We start from the raw sequence: 15,260 nt of genomic DNA on the forward strand, positions 1-15,260 counted from the left end.
GATTGGTGCAAAAGTAATTGCAGTTTTTGTCCTTTTTTTAAAGTAATTTTAATGGCAAAACTGCAATTACTTTTGTACCAGTCTAATATAATACTTAGCTGCAAAATGGACTCAGCATCTCAGCAACAGAGTGCCCTTCCCCTTATGTAGCATTATCAGGTCATCTGGCCCCTTTTCTGTTTGTGTCTTTCTGTAGGACAAGACATATGGGAAGGCCACACCTTTGCATTTTACTGCCTCTGTAAGTACAGTTGACTCTCCCTATCTAAGGGTTCCTCATCCTTGGATCCAACCAACCACAGATGAAAAATAGTCTGAAAAAAAAGTATGTACTGAACATGCAGACTTGTTTGGTGTTGTTATTCTTTAAACAATACATTGTAACAACTATTTCCATAGTATTAGGTATTATAAGTAATCCGGAAATGATTTTAAGTATACAAGAGGATATACATAGGTTATATGCAAATACTACACCATTTTTATATCAGGGATTTGAGCATCAATGAATTCTGGTATTCGAAGGAGGTCCTGGGACCAGTCCTCCACACATACTGAGGGATGACTGTAATAAAGAATCTTACAAGGGCTTGTTTCCCTACTGGCCAAATCCATCAGCCTTGCTTGACATTTCCCATTCAGGATTTTGGTATTTATCATTCCCTCTGCCTGTGTTGCCATTCTCTGAGCTTTTGCAAGGCCAACAATAAATGATTGTTCTGTCTTCCTTTAGGTCTAGAGCTTAAAAGTGTCCTCTCTATCTAAAGCATCTCTACCCCCACATCCTTGCTACGCTTGGTAATCTCTATCACAGCACCCAGTTTAGGATCATTGAACACACAATGGCAGTGGTTAATGATCTAGGAATGTTTGCTCTAATTTCTAGTGGTGAGGGAGGGTGTTAAGTTCAGATTTCCAGTTTGGGCGGAAGAGTTGGCTCGTATAGTTAGCAGACTGGTAGAAAGCCCTGTAGGTCCTTATAAGTTGGACATTTGGAAAGGGCTTTGTGTTTTGCTATCACCAAGCCTCTTAGATTGTAATATCTTGCTTTTAATGTTTATTATCCATGCAATTATCTGAATCCACTATTAGCTCTTAATAGAAAAATGCTGTTATATTCTTATTTGTCTATATCCAAGCCTTATTCTTGAGAAAATCCCTCTAGATTACCCTGTGATTTCTCTTAAGCTTTTTTTTTTAAAGCAGGTTTGAAAGTCCACATTGTTTATTTTCATTGGTTTCCCTCTGTGTATTTATTTCTTTGTACCATGTCATGTGTTAGTCAACGTAGGTTTGCTTTAAAATAATATATGTTCAGACCCTTGTAAAATCTTAACTTATGTGTGTTTGGACGTTGCAAATACAAATATCAGTCTGTTAGGCAAAAAGTGTGGAAACCACAACCAAGGTTTGCGTCACTTGTTTAATATACAAAGTCTTTCACAGACAGTTATTTTTTTTTTCTTAATTTGCTTTAGTACACATGATTCACAAAACAGTAAATTGTTAATGCAAGAGAATTATGTAAAACCAAAATAGTACAAATGCCTAATTTCAAAAACTGCACACAGTTAAAATAATTTTTCCTTCTTTGTTTTAATGCAGTATCCAATTTCAAAATGGGCTTTCTTTAGATGTGGAGGAAACACTGCAGCCCAAAATAACAGTACTTCCTTTCAACTGTGTTGATATGTAAAATAGCACCATTGGGCTGACTTAGGAAAGAAAAAAGGTTTTCATCTTTCTTAATTAAAGTATTATGTAACAACTATAATAATAATGATATTAGTAACTTTTAAGAGCTGTACTCTGTTCCAAAAGATTCATTTTCAAGGCAAGGAAGGGTAAACTATATGGGGCAGATGGAAGAATCTTCCCACCTCAGCCCCAGGGCCCTTATAATTTCCCTTAATGCTGTCATTGCTCTAATGAGCTAATTTTCCTGCCAAAGAATAGATGTTTTAAAGAGTACCCAAGGACCTTTTGTAAAACTAGATAAAATATAACTATGAGGTCGTCTCTCTGGGACTATAATCGTGTGTAGAAGCAGCGCAGAGTGAGATTGACTGCTGGGGTGTTTTGAAAGACTCCTTCAGTCTGTACCTATCTTCCTGCAGGTTACACATTGCTGTATCAGGTTGTTGGGCTCACTTGAGTTTAGATTGTGTTCATTTTTATTTCAGTTTTGTACTTAAGCTTGCCTTTTGGGCTTTACTTTGAAAAAATTTGGAATTTCTTTCTTTTACAATGTAATCTTTGCTCCGGTACGATAAGAGTGATAGTTCTTTAAAAAACTAACAGCATCAGTGTCTGGTTTATGGTATTGATAATACTGAAGATTCATGATTATAAAGAGCCAAGGTTTTTAACACAACTGTACTTTCATTCTTGAATTTTAGTCCTTTTTTTTCAGTTCCATTTTATTTCTTCCATGAGCAGGTAAACATGCCTCAAAATTGGCATTCTGTAGAGCAGTTTTTCTTTTTGAAGGGTATAATCAGTCTACAAAAAAACACTGCCACGAAGCTAAATCGTTTTATTGTTTGAAAGGGCAAATGTTCCATTGCCACACAGAATGTAAAAATAAAATAATCAACATTAGATTTTAAATGTAGGTAGTTATTTCAGATGTTTGAACCATAAACAACCATTGCTAAAAAGCTTCTTAAAATCTTGAAATTCAGAACTTCAGGGTTTCAAAAAGTCAGAAGAGCAAAATCAAGTGTTGACTTTTAACCTGCCAAGAAGCTATATTATTTTCTCATTTCAACAATGTCCAAGCCCATAAAAGTTAATTTCAAGAATTTAGATATAGTTTTAAAATCCCACGTCCTCTTTTACTATTAATACAATAATGCTTATCTTTGCTTTTCATTCTAGAAATGTTTTCTTAGTGTTAAATATAAAGCCCTTAATATATGAGGCTTTATTTTAGCCAACCATCCTCCACTGTGAAATCAACCCTGCAACCTATCTTGTTTAGGTTCGTACAGAATTTAAACAATATTTTCCATATTAATTAAGGTAAATGACTATTTTACTTTCAGAGCAAACGAAAAGAGAAATCAACATTTCTTTGTTTGCTGATGTCTAGATGTTTTTTCCCCGGGAATATCTGTAAACAGCATGTTGCCATTACTAACCCACAGGGAAAATGGATTAGTAAGAAGCTTGGGACAATTAACAGGAAAATTGCATTAAGGTTAATCCCTTGGATGTGGTGCCATGGTTAAATCACCCACAGATTTGTTATTCATAAATGTATTTATCTTAAATATTTAAAATGGGAATTTAAGAGGAATTTAATATACAATTTAATTTGTTTAAGGTCCACATGTTTTTTAAAACATTACTTATATCCTTATTTATACAGAATTTTTGGTTAAGTTACCTCGACTTTGTTTTCCCTATGCTTATAACAAGTTTTAAGAAAGATGAGTTTTAAACCTTGTGTTTCCTGACTGAATACCTTAATGTTTTCCCCGCTTATATACATGAATACACACACGCCATACACACACACAAAATTGACATTGTTTACCTTTTGTTTATTTCTAGGAATCAAGACTATTTGGACTCAGTGTCAGCCACTACTAATATTCATACCATCTTTCTCCTCATTTAAAGGTTTGTTTTTTTTTTTTCCTTTTTCCTATGATCTGTGAAGAACAAGCACACTGATAATTACAAAGTGCATCCATGTGATACCCAGATTTGTGCAATGTGATACTCATGCTTTGGTTCTTATGGCCATCATTGCCTTTTCATGTTAATAAATAATGACAGCTAACATAATGTGACACCTTTTTTAATGTAGGACATCTTTCTTTGACAGGCTACTATATCTATAATCATTAACTCACTGTAATGCCATTCACACATCAGTTTTACATGAATATGCAAAGAACACAATAATCAACTGTCAAACCTAAACAATTAATTACTTACCACAGAATCTGTTTGCTATTTTTGCTTTCTAACTGAGCTTTTATAAGTAAGGTCTAGATTCTTAGTCATAATTACTCATCTGTCAAGTTGACACCTCATATGGATGAAATAAGCCTTACACATTTGATTACATAACAAAAATAGGTAATTTTATTCCCCTATCGTAAGTACTTCATAGTAACAAACAAATTAATTTCACAATTTTGCTACAGGCAGATTATTTTATCTTTCTATACTTTTGGATTTTTACCCTTTAGAGATGTGAACTTCATCTGACTTTAAAATGAGGATACTTAATTTAATTTAGTGCTTTTAAAAAATCATAACTTTTATGAGACTTTGAAATAAAAGAATGAATGAAACTTTTTTGAAATATTCAACTGTTAAATAAAGCAGAAGCTTAGTCTCTAATTTTACGGCTGTGCTATCCAACATAGTTAATTCAAGTTGAAGTGTGCTTTTAAATTACAAACTGGATTTTGAAAACTTGGTTCAAGAAACAGATATAAACTATCTTAATTTTTTATATTGATGACATGTTGAAATAACATGTAGTGTTAAATTTTTTAAAAATCAAAATTCACTTTAACATTTATTTTTACTTTTTAAAATGGGGCTACTAGGAAATTAAAAATTCACATATGTGGCCTGCATTTGTGGTTATTGTGTTTCTATTGGACAGCACTATATTAGAGGAATCAGAAAAAAATATAAGACTTGATAACTGAGTTCTGTGGGTATTTAACAGAGGTAATTATATCTGAACATTTTCCAAAAATCTTTTGTTCATGACTTAGACATAATTCCAAATATCAATGTCTTCAAGTGTATATTGCATCTATTTAAAAAACATGCATCTGTCAAAATAACCGGACTCCACTATAAACCATAAAAATCTGTTAGCTGTCAAAACATATCAAAATACGCATCCTCCAAGTTCGCTTCCAGTGTGACTTAGGGATAATGCAGACAATTTCAGGCTTAAAACCAAATATGTTTGTTATTTCCAGATGAGACAGTTAACATTACAAGACCCTAGAAGTAATACACATTGCAATTCAAGTCTGTATTCTTGAACTTTTCCCCTGTTACTTTGAAGAGTATCATGGGTCCATTTAATCTTTGATTACTGCCTAAAAGCATTCATTGCCCCAGTAGTTCTTAATTGTCTTAGAAATCATTCTCTGGCAAACTTCACATTTCCATATCATACTTCACGCTATCCTTCATGGGATCCTGGGCATTTGGTGTGTTTTTCTCCTTTCCTCTTTGAACAAAGTCAGGAAAAATGTGTCAGTAGGAGAAAGGAGGAGCTGAAGGGAGTAAATAATTCAAGATCACTTCTGTCATTTGTAGTGGCTGAGGGCTAGAAAGATATTCGTCGGTGAAGGAACTCCCAACAGCTTCCATCAAACTGATAGAACTTCAGGGGGGCCACCCTCTGCAGATGGCAGTGAATTTGTACCTGTTTGTGATACGGGCACTACCACAGCATCCTTGATGTCTGTGTTTACATTGCATGAGAAGTTCTTCTCCAGTTTTTTGGCAGTGTCTGGGCAATTTTGTACAAAGATCACACGGTTGTAGGCCTTCAGCCTGCGCCACAACTGAACGTAGACTTTACACTGGACGTACATGAAGACAAGACCTCCTGTGAAGCCAATGGCTACCACAACCAGTTTTGTCCAAAATGGCCATTCAAGGACACCTTTGAAATAAAAAAGAGAGAATGTTATCACCAAGTTGTCCTCAGTGGATTTGGTCATTTTTTTTCTATGCCCCTTCAAAAGCCCATGCCTGCCTGCTAGATTATGTTAACAAGGAATATATTGTGAATAACTAGAAAGAATTATAACGTGAATTGGCTTAATTCCTTTTGAGTATCCTACATGTACTGTCAAAATTGTATATCAGGAAATTTTCTGTCAAATCTCTTATTTCTCCTAGCATCAAGTACCTATCATAATTATGAGATAATATGTTAGATTTTGGATATTTGGACACTGACATTTATTCCTTAAAGCTAAACCTTTAAGGAAGGCTAGTGAACATAATGGAAGAATCAGAGTTTAAAATCCTTTTAAGAAGATGAGGGATGGGTACATGCATGGGTTTGTATGTATAGGTCTTTCCACCCTCATTTCTTTTAAAATTTAAAAGGAAGGAATGGAAGAAGGGAGATGGGGAGGAGTGAAAGGGAGAGGAAAGAAGAAGCTGCCATATCTCACCAGAGAGAGAATTCCTCAGTACAAACGTGCAAAATATTTAGGATTTTAGCCATTTGTTTCATAAATCATATTTTGTCATTGAGAACCATCACACTTTTATAGATGTCTATATTTTCTCTTAATTTCCATCATCATTACTAGAAATAGGCTTTCTTTTGTAAATATACAGTTTTTAAAATTATTTTACAGGTGTTTCAGTGACTACAACAGTGAGTATTTAGGCAACACATAATTATGAATGTTAAATATATGAGGGTCAAGAGTGTTAAATATATGAGGGACAAGCGGTCCTCTTGCCCACATTACAATAGTGCGGGGGACAATAGCTGTCTTCCCGTAAGTGAAAAGTTGTGAAGGAGAAAAATATAGCTCAGTATGGCTCAATACGGAGCACTAGGAATGGATGGTAGAAATGTGTAAAAACCATGGTAATTGAGTCTATGATTTGACTTTGGATTTTTATTTGCTTATAACAGTGAATAGAGTTATAAGAAATATCGTATCTATATTTTGTAGTAGTGACATTGCTTTATGCTTCTGGAAGCAAAGCAGAAGTCATGCCCTGTTTCCGTCATGTGAAGCACCTTGTACCCTAAGATTAACCAAAAATAACAGGGTTACCTTGTCAATTTCTGGTCCCAAAATAATGAAACATTGAGTATTTTCTTTATATCCCCAGACCCCAACAAAGACCATTTTATTCCTGACTTTTATTTAGCTCATGTTGCAAGATCTTTGTGGATATGATCATCATGTGGTAAGATTTTGTTTTTTCTCCATGAACAAATTAATGCAAACTTAGTTATCATGGTAATCTTCTTTATATTTTTCTTTAAATACCTGTTATGTTTTTCACTTGCTCATCCAGCTTTTCTGAAATCTGACTCTCTTGAACCTTTGCAAGTAAACTCCTTTTCTTTTCAAAATGCTTTGGCTCTGACTCTTCCTTTGAAATTTTTTGGGAAAAAAATGTTCTCTGATCTTAAAAGGGATTGTAAGAAAACATGAAAAGCCTCTCACTGTTGTTGATGTTTCATTAATTTGTTGCTCTGTTTGGCATTGTCAGTTTGTTTGTTTGTTTGTTTGTTTATTTATTTATTTTTGAGACGGAGTCTCGCTCTGTCGCCCGGGCTGGAGTGCAGTGGCCGGATCTCAGCTCACTGCAAGCTCCGCCTCCCGGGTTTACGCCATTCTCCTGCCTCAGCCTCCGGAGTAGCTGGGACTACAGGCGCCCGCCACCTCGCCCGGCTGGTTTTTTTGTATTTTTTAGTAGAGACGGGGTTTCACTGTGTTAGCCAGGATGGTCTTGATCTCCTGACCTCGTGATCCGCCCGTCTCGGCTTCCCAAAGTGCTGGGATTACAGGCTTGAGCCACTGCGCCCGGCCGGCATTGTCAGTTTAAAATAAATTTCTATGCCTCTTTGAGTAATCAAATCTGAACTTAGTTTTCCAGTAGATTAAATATATGCAATCAAATGTATTAGAACCTTTACCGGTAGCAAAGGTAATTTTTTTCTAACTCCTCATATGCAAGGACTTCTTTATGACTTGAATAATTCATAATAGTCATCATCTTGAATATTAATCCTAATGGAAATAATACTTCAAAATATAATTGGCCAAAGCTCACACAGGAGAAATAAGAGATCATTACAGTGGCAGGTGTAATTAATAGATAATCTAAATATCCCTAGATCTATTAAAGAAATTAAATCAACAATAACCTTTCAGAGCAGAAAGTAGCAAGCTCAGATAATTTTACTAGTGGATTCTACCAAACATTTAAAGAAGAAATGACATCAATGTTCTATAGTCTTTTCCAGAAAATAGAAGAGATAATACTTCCTAACTAATCAGGTGAGACCAGCATTACCCAATACCAAATTCAGCAAAGACAATTACTATGAAGAAAAGTTATAGGCCAGTATCTCTCATGGACAGATACAAAAATTCTCAACAAAATGTTAGCAAATTGAATTCAACAATGTATAAAAACAATTATACACTACAGCCAATAGAGATTTATTCTAGGTATGCAAAGTTGGTTCAACATTCAGAAATCAATGTAAACACATCAATTAGCTAAAGAAAAATGTGACTATATCAATAAATGCAGGAAACACATTTGACAAAATCCAACACTCAATCATGATAAAAACTAGGAATGGAATGGAATTTCCTTAATGGGATAAAGAACATAGAAAACCTATAGCTGACATCATAATGGTGAGAAACTAGATGCTTTTCCCCTAAGATCAGGAACAAGACAAGGATGTTCCTTCTTACCATGCCTATTCAGCATCGCACTGGAAGTCCTAGCTAATGCAATAAAACAAGAATAATAAAAGATGATTGGGAAAGAATGAACAAAACTATCTGTTCACAAATGATATGATTGTCTATGTATAAAATCTCAAAGAATTGATAAAGTTTTTTTTTTTTAAATAGATGATTATGACAACATTGCAGGATACAAAGTTTTACAAAAAGTCAATTGCTTTCCTATATATAGCAACAACCAACCAGAATTTGAAATTAAAAACAGCTAATTTACATTTGTGCTAACAAAACAAAAACAACAATGACAACAACAAAAACCTTAGGTGTAAACCTAACAATATATGTACAAGATTTATGTGAGGAAAACTATAAAGCTGCGATGAAGGAAATAAAAGAATATCTGAATGAAATAAGATGTTCCACATTCATGGGTAGGGAGACTTAATATTATTAAGATAACTGTTCTTCCCAATTTGATCTACAGATTCAATACTATCCCATTCAAAATTCCAGCAAGTTATTTTATGGATATTGACAAACTGATTCTAACATGTATATGGAGAGCAAAAGACCAGAATAGCCAACACAATGTCGAAGTTGAAGAACAGGGTTTTTGAAAACTGACACTATCCTTGATTACTACCACTACGGTGATCAAGACAGTGTGGTATCAATGAAAGAATAAAGAAAGAAATCAGTGAAACAGAATAGCCCAGAAATAGACCGATACAAATATAGGAAACTGATCTTTAGCAAAGGAGCAAAGGCAATTCAATGGAGAAGGGATAGTCTTTTTAACAAATGGGTGCTGGTATAACTAAATATCTGCATGCAAATAAATGAGTCTGTAAACAGACCTTAACATTTTTCACAAAAATTAACTCAAAATGGATTATAGACCTAAATGTAAATTGTGAAACTATACAACTTCTAAAAGATAAGAAAATTTAGGTGATCAAAGTATGATCTATGAAAAGAAAAATTGATCAATTGGACTTTATTAAAACTAAAACCTTTTGCTCTGAGGAAGTCACTGTTAAGAGAATGAAGAGACAAGCCACAGGAAAAAATATTTGCAAAACACATTCTGAAAAAAGGATTTGTATCCAAAATATACAAATAACTGTTAACATTCAATAAGAAAATAATTTCAAAATGAGCAAAAGATCTGAAGAGATATGTCATCAATGAAGATAAACAGATGGTAAGATTATCGATATATGCGATTAGAGAATTGCAAATTAGGGGGCGGAGCAAGATGGCCGAATAGGAACAGCTCCAGTCTCCAACTCCCAGCGCGAGTAACACAGAAGACCGGTGATTTCTGCATTTTCAACGGAGGTACTGGGGTCATCTCTCTAGGGAGTGCCGGACAATCGGTGCTGGTCAGCTGCTGCAGCCTGACCAGCGTGAGCTGAAGCAGGGCGAGGCATCGCCTCACCTGGAAGCGCAAGGGGGAAGGAAATCCGTTTTCCTAGCCAGGGGAACTGAGACACATAACACCTGGAAAATCACGTAACTCCCACCCCAATACTGCGCTTTAAGGAAACAGGCACACCAGGAGAATATATCCCACACCTGGCCGGGAGGGTCCCACGCCCACGGAGCCTCCCTCACTGCTAACACAGCCGTCTGCGGCGATCTATCCGCAAGGCAGCAGCGAGGCTGGGGGAGGGGCGCCCGCCATTGCTGAGGCTTAAGTAGGTAAACAAAGCCGCTGGGAAGCTCGAACTGGGTGGAGCTCACAGCAGCTCAAGGAAACCTGCCTGTCTCTGTAGACTCCACCTCTGGGGACAGCCCACAGCTGAGGTCCAATAGGAAAGCAGCGGGGGCGGTGCAGAGGCGAACGACTCTGTCTGACAGCTTTGGGGAGAGCTGTGGATCTCCCAACGCGGAGGTTGAGATCCCAGAACGGACAGACTGCCTGCTCAGGTGGGTCCCTGACCCCTGAGTAGCCTAGCTGGGAGACATCCCCCACTAGGGGCAGTCTGACACCCCACACCTCACAGGGTGGAGTCATCCCTGAGAGGAAACTTCCAAAGGAAGAATCAGACAGGTACACTCGCTGCTCAGCAATATTCTATCTTTGGCAACCTCTGCTGCTGATACCCAGGCAAACAGGGTCTGGAGTGGACCTCAAGCAATCTCCAACAGACCAACAGACAGTCCTTCTGACTGTCAGACGGAAAACTATCAAACAGGAAGGACACCTACACCAAAACCCCATCAGTACGTCACCATCATCAAAGACCAGAGACAGATAAAACCACAAAGATGGGGAAAAAGCAGGGCAGAAAAGCTGGAAATTCAAAAAATAAGAGCGCATCTCCCCCTGCAAAGGAGCGCAGCCCATCGCCAGCAACGGATCAAAGCTGGTCAGAGAATGACTTTGACGAGATGAGAGAAGAAGGCTTCAGTCCATCAAACTTCTCAGAGCTAAAGGAGGAATTACGTACCCAGCGCAAAGAAACTAAAAATCTTGAAAAAAAAGTGGAAGAATTGACAGCTAGACTAATTAATGCAGAGAAGATCATAAACGAAATGACAGAGATGAAAACCATGACACGAGAAATACGTGACAAATGCACAAGCTTCGGTAACCGACTCGATCAACTGGAAGAAAGAGTATCAGCGATTGAGGATCAAATGAATGAAATGAAGCGAGAAGAGAAACCAAAAGAAAAAAGAAGAAAAAGAAATGAACAAAGCCTGCAAGAAGTATGGGATTATGTAAAAAGACCAAATCTACGTCTGATTGGGGTGCCTGAAAGTGAGGGGGAAAATGGAACCAAGTTGGAAAACACTCTTCAGGATATCATCCAGGAGAACTTCCCCAACCTAGTAGGGCAGGCCAACATTCAAATTCAGGAAATACAGAGAACGCCACAAAGATACTCCTCCAGAAGAGCAACTCCAAGACACATAATTGCCAGATTCACCAAAGTTGAAATGAAGGAAAAAATCTTAAGGGCAGCCAGAGAGAAAGGTCGGGTTACCCACAAAGGGAAGCCCATCAGACTAACAGCAGATCTCTCGGCAGAAACTCTACAAGCCAGAAGAGAGTGGGGGCCAATATTCAACGTTCTTAAAGAAAAGAATTTTCAACCCAGAATTTCATATCCAGCCAAACTAAGTTTCATCAGTGAAGGAGAAATAAAATCCTTTACAGATAAGCAAATGCTTAGAGATTTTGTCACCACCAGGCCTGCCTTACAAGAGACCCTGAAGGAAGCCCTAAACATGGAAAGGAACAACCGGTACCAGCCATTGCAAAAACATGCCAAAATGTAAAGACCATCGAGGCTAGGAAGAAACTGCATCAACTAATGAGCAAAATAACCAGTTAATATCATAATGACAGGATCAAGTTCACACATAACAATATTAACCTTAAATGTAAATGGACTAAATGCTCCAATTAAAAGACACAGACTGGCAAACTGGATAAAGAGTCAAGACCCATCAGTCTGCTGTATTCAGGAGACCCATCTCACATGCAGAGACATACATAGGCTCAAAATAAAGGGATGGAGAAAGATCTACCAAGCAAATGGAGAACAAAAAAAGCAGGGGTTGCAATCCTAGTCTCTGATAAAACAGACTTTAAACCATCAAAGATCAAAAGAGACAAAGAAGGCCATTACATAATGGTAAAGGGATCAATTCAACAGGAAGAGCTAACTCTCCTAAATATATATGCACCCAATACAGGAGCACCCAGATTCATAAAGCAAGTCCTTAGAGACCTACAAAGAGACTTAGACTCCCATACAATAATAATGGGAGATTTCAACACTCCACTGTCAACATTAGACAGATCAACGAGACAGAAAGTTAACAAGGATATCCAGGAATTGAACTCATCTCTGCACCAAGCGGACCTAATAGACATCTATAGAACTCTCCACCCCAAATCAACAGAATATACATTCTTCTCAGCACCACATCGCACTTATTCCAAAATTGACCACATAATTGGAAGTAAAGCACTCCTCAGCAAATGTACAAGAACAGAAATTATAACAAACTGTCTCTCAGACCACAGTGCAATCAAACTAGAACTCAGGACTAAGAAACTCAATCAAAACCGCTCAACTACATGGAAACTGAATAACCTGCTCCTGAATGACTACTGGGTACATAACGAAATGAAAGCAGAAATAAAGATGTTCTTTGAAACCAATGAGAACAAAGATACAACATACCAGAATCTCTGGGACACATTTAAAGCAGTGTGTAGAGGGAAATTTATAGCACTAAATGCCCACAAGAGAAAGCAGGAAAGATCTAAAATTGACACTTTAACATCACAATTAAAAGAACTAGAGAGGCAAGAGCAAACACATTCAAAAGCTAGCAGAAGGCAAGAAATAACTAAGATCAGAGCAGAACTGAAGGAGATAGAGTCACAAAAAACCCTCCAAAAAATCAATGAATCCAGGAGTTGGTTTTTTGAAAAGATCAACAAAATTGACAGACCGCTAGCAAGACTAATAAAGAAGAAAAGAGAGAGGAATCAAATAGACGCAATAAAAAATGATAAAGGGGATATCACCACCAACCCCACAGAAATACAAACAACCATCAGAGAATACTATAAATGCCTCTACGCAAATCGACTAGAAAATCTAGAAGAAATGGATAATTTCCTGGACACTTACACTCTCCCAAGACTGAACCAGGAAGAAGTTGAATCCCTGAATAGACCAATAACAGGCTCTGAAATTGAGGCAACAATTAATAGCCTACCCACGAAAAAAAGTCCAGGACCAGATGGATTCACAGCTGAATTCTACCAGAGGTACAAGGAGGAGCTGGTACCATTCCTTCTGAAACTATTCCAATCAATAGAAAAAGAGGGAATCCTCCCTAACTCATTTTATGAGGCCAACATCATCCTGATACCAAAGCCTGGCAGAGACACAACAAAAAAAGAGAATTTTAGACCAATATCCCTGATGAACATCGATGCAAAAATTCTCAATAAAATACTGGCAAACCGGATTCAGCAGCACATCAAAAAGCTTATCCACCATGATCAAGTGGGCTTCATCCCTGGGATGCAAGGCTGGTTCAACATTCGCAAATCAATAAACATAATCCAGCATATAAACAGAACCAAAGACAAGAACCACATGATTATCTCAATAGATGCAGAAAAGGCTTTTGACAAAATTCAACAGCCCTTTATGCTAAAAACGCTCAATAAATTCGGTATTGATGGAACGTACCTCAAAATAATAAGAGCTATTTACGACAAACCCACAGCTAATATCATACTGAATGGGCAAAAACTGGAAAAATTCCCTTTGAAAACTGGCACAAGACAGGGATGCCCTCTCTCACCACTCCTATTCAACATAGTGTTGGAAGTTCTGGCTAGGGCAATCAGGCAAGAGAAAGAAATCAAGGGTATCCAGTTAGGAAAAGAAGAAGTCAAATTGTCCCTGTTTGCAGATGACATGATTGTATATTTAGAAAACCCCATTGTCTCAGCCCAAAATCTCCTTAAGCTGATAAGCAACTTCAGCAAAGTCTCAGGATACAAAATTAATGTGCAAAAATCACAAGCATTCTTATACACCAGTAACAGACAAGCAGAGAGCCAAATCAGGAATGAACTTCCATTCACAATTGCTTCAAAGAGAATAAAATACCTAGGAATCCAGCTTACAAGGGATGTAAAGGACCTCTTCAAGGAGAACTACAAACCACTGCTCAGTGAAATCAAAGAGGACACAAACAAATGGAAGAACATACCATGCTCATGGATAGGAAGAATCAATATCGTGAAAATGGCCATACTGCCCAAGGTGATTTATAGATTCAATGCCATCCCCATCAAGCTACCAATGAGTTTCTTCACAGAATTGGAAAAAACTGCTTTAAAGTTCATATGGAACCAAAAAAGAGCCCGCATTGCCAAGACAATCCTAGGTCAAAAGGACAAAGCTGGAGGCGTCACGCTACCTGACTTCAAACTATACTACAAGGCTACAGTAACCAAAACAGCATGGTACTGGTACCACAACAGAGAAATAGACCAGTGGAACAGAACAGAGTCCTCAGAAATAATACCACACATCTACAGCCATCTGATCTTTGACAAACCTGACAAAAACAAGAAATGGGGAAAGGATTCCCTATTTAATAAATGGTGCTGGGAAAATTGGCTAGCCACAAGTAGAAAGCTGAAACTGGATCCTTTCCTTACCCCTTATACGAAAATTAATTCAAGATGGATTAGAGACTTAAATGTTAGACCTAATACCATAAAAACCCTAGAAGAAAATCTAGGTAGTACCATTCAGGACATAGGCATGGGCAAGGACTTCATGTCTAAAACACCAAAAGCAACGGCAGCAAAAGCCAAAATTGACAAATGGGATCTCATTAAACTAAAGAGCTTTTGCACAGCAAAAGAAACTACCATCAGAGTGAACAGGCAACCTACAGAATGGGAGAAAATTTTTGCAACCTACTCATCTGACAAAGGGCTAATATCCAGAATCTACAAAGAACTCAAACAATATACAAGAAAAAAAAAACAAACAACCCCATCAAAAAGTGGGGAAAGGATATGAACAGACATTTCTCAAAAGAAGACATCCATACAGCCAACAGACACATGAAAAAATGCTCGTCATCACTGGCCATCAGAGAATGCAAATCAAAACCACAATGAGATACCATCTCACACCAGTTAGAATGGCAATCATTAAGAAGTCAGGAAACAACAGATGTTGGAGAGGATGTGGAGAAATAGGAACACTTTTACACTGTTGGTGGATTGTAAACTAGTTC

The 15,260-nt window shown here is 37.2% G+C and overlaps 1 protein-coding gene across 3 annotated transcripts in view; it reads right to left on the bottom strand.

Annotated features, from left to right (window-relative positions):
- Window positions 1-1,405: 1,405 nt before the first annotated feature.
- Window positions 1,406-15,260, bottom strand: part of MARCHF1 (membrane associated ring-CH-type finger 1) — an 867,095-nt gene continuing 853,240 nt past the window's right edge. For all 3 annotated transcript variants that reach the window (XM_033215596.1, XM_033215593.1, XM_033215591.1), the window contains one exon: window positions 1,406-5,656. In XM_033215596.1, the coding sequence (XP_033071487.1) occupies window positions 5,358-5,656 (299 nt within the window). In that variant the 3' untranslated portion in view covers window positions 1,406-5,357. The remainder of the gene's footprint in view (window positions 5,657-15,260) is intronic.

Source organism: Trachypithecus francoisi, unplaced genomic scaffold (genome assembly GCF_009764315.1).
Source record: "Trachypithecus francoisi isolate TF-2019V2 unplaced genomic scaffold, Tfra_2.0 Lachesis_group1, whole genome shotgun sequence".
In the NCBI taxonomy this organism is placed as follows: domain Eukaryota; kingdom Metazoa; phylum Chordata; class Mammalia; order Primates; family Cercopithecidae; genus Trachypithecus; species Trachypithecus francoisi.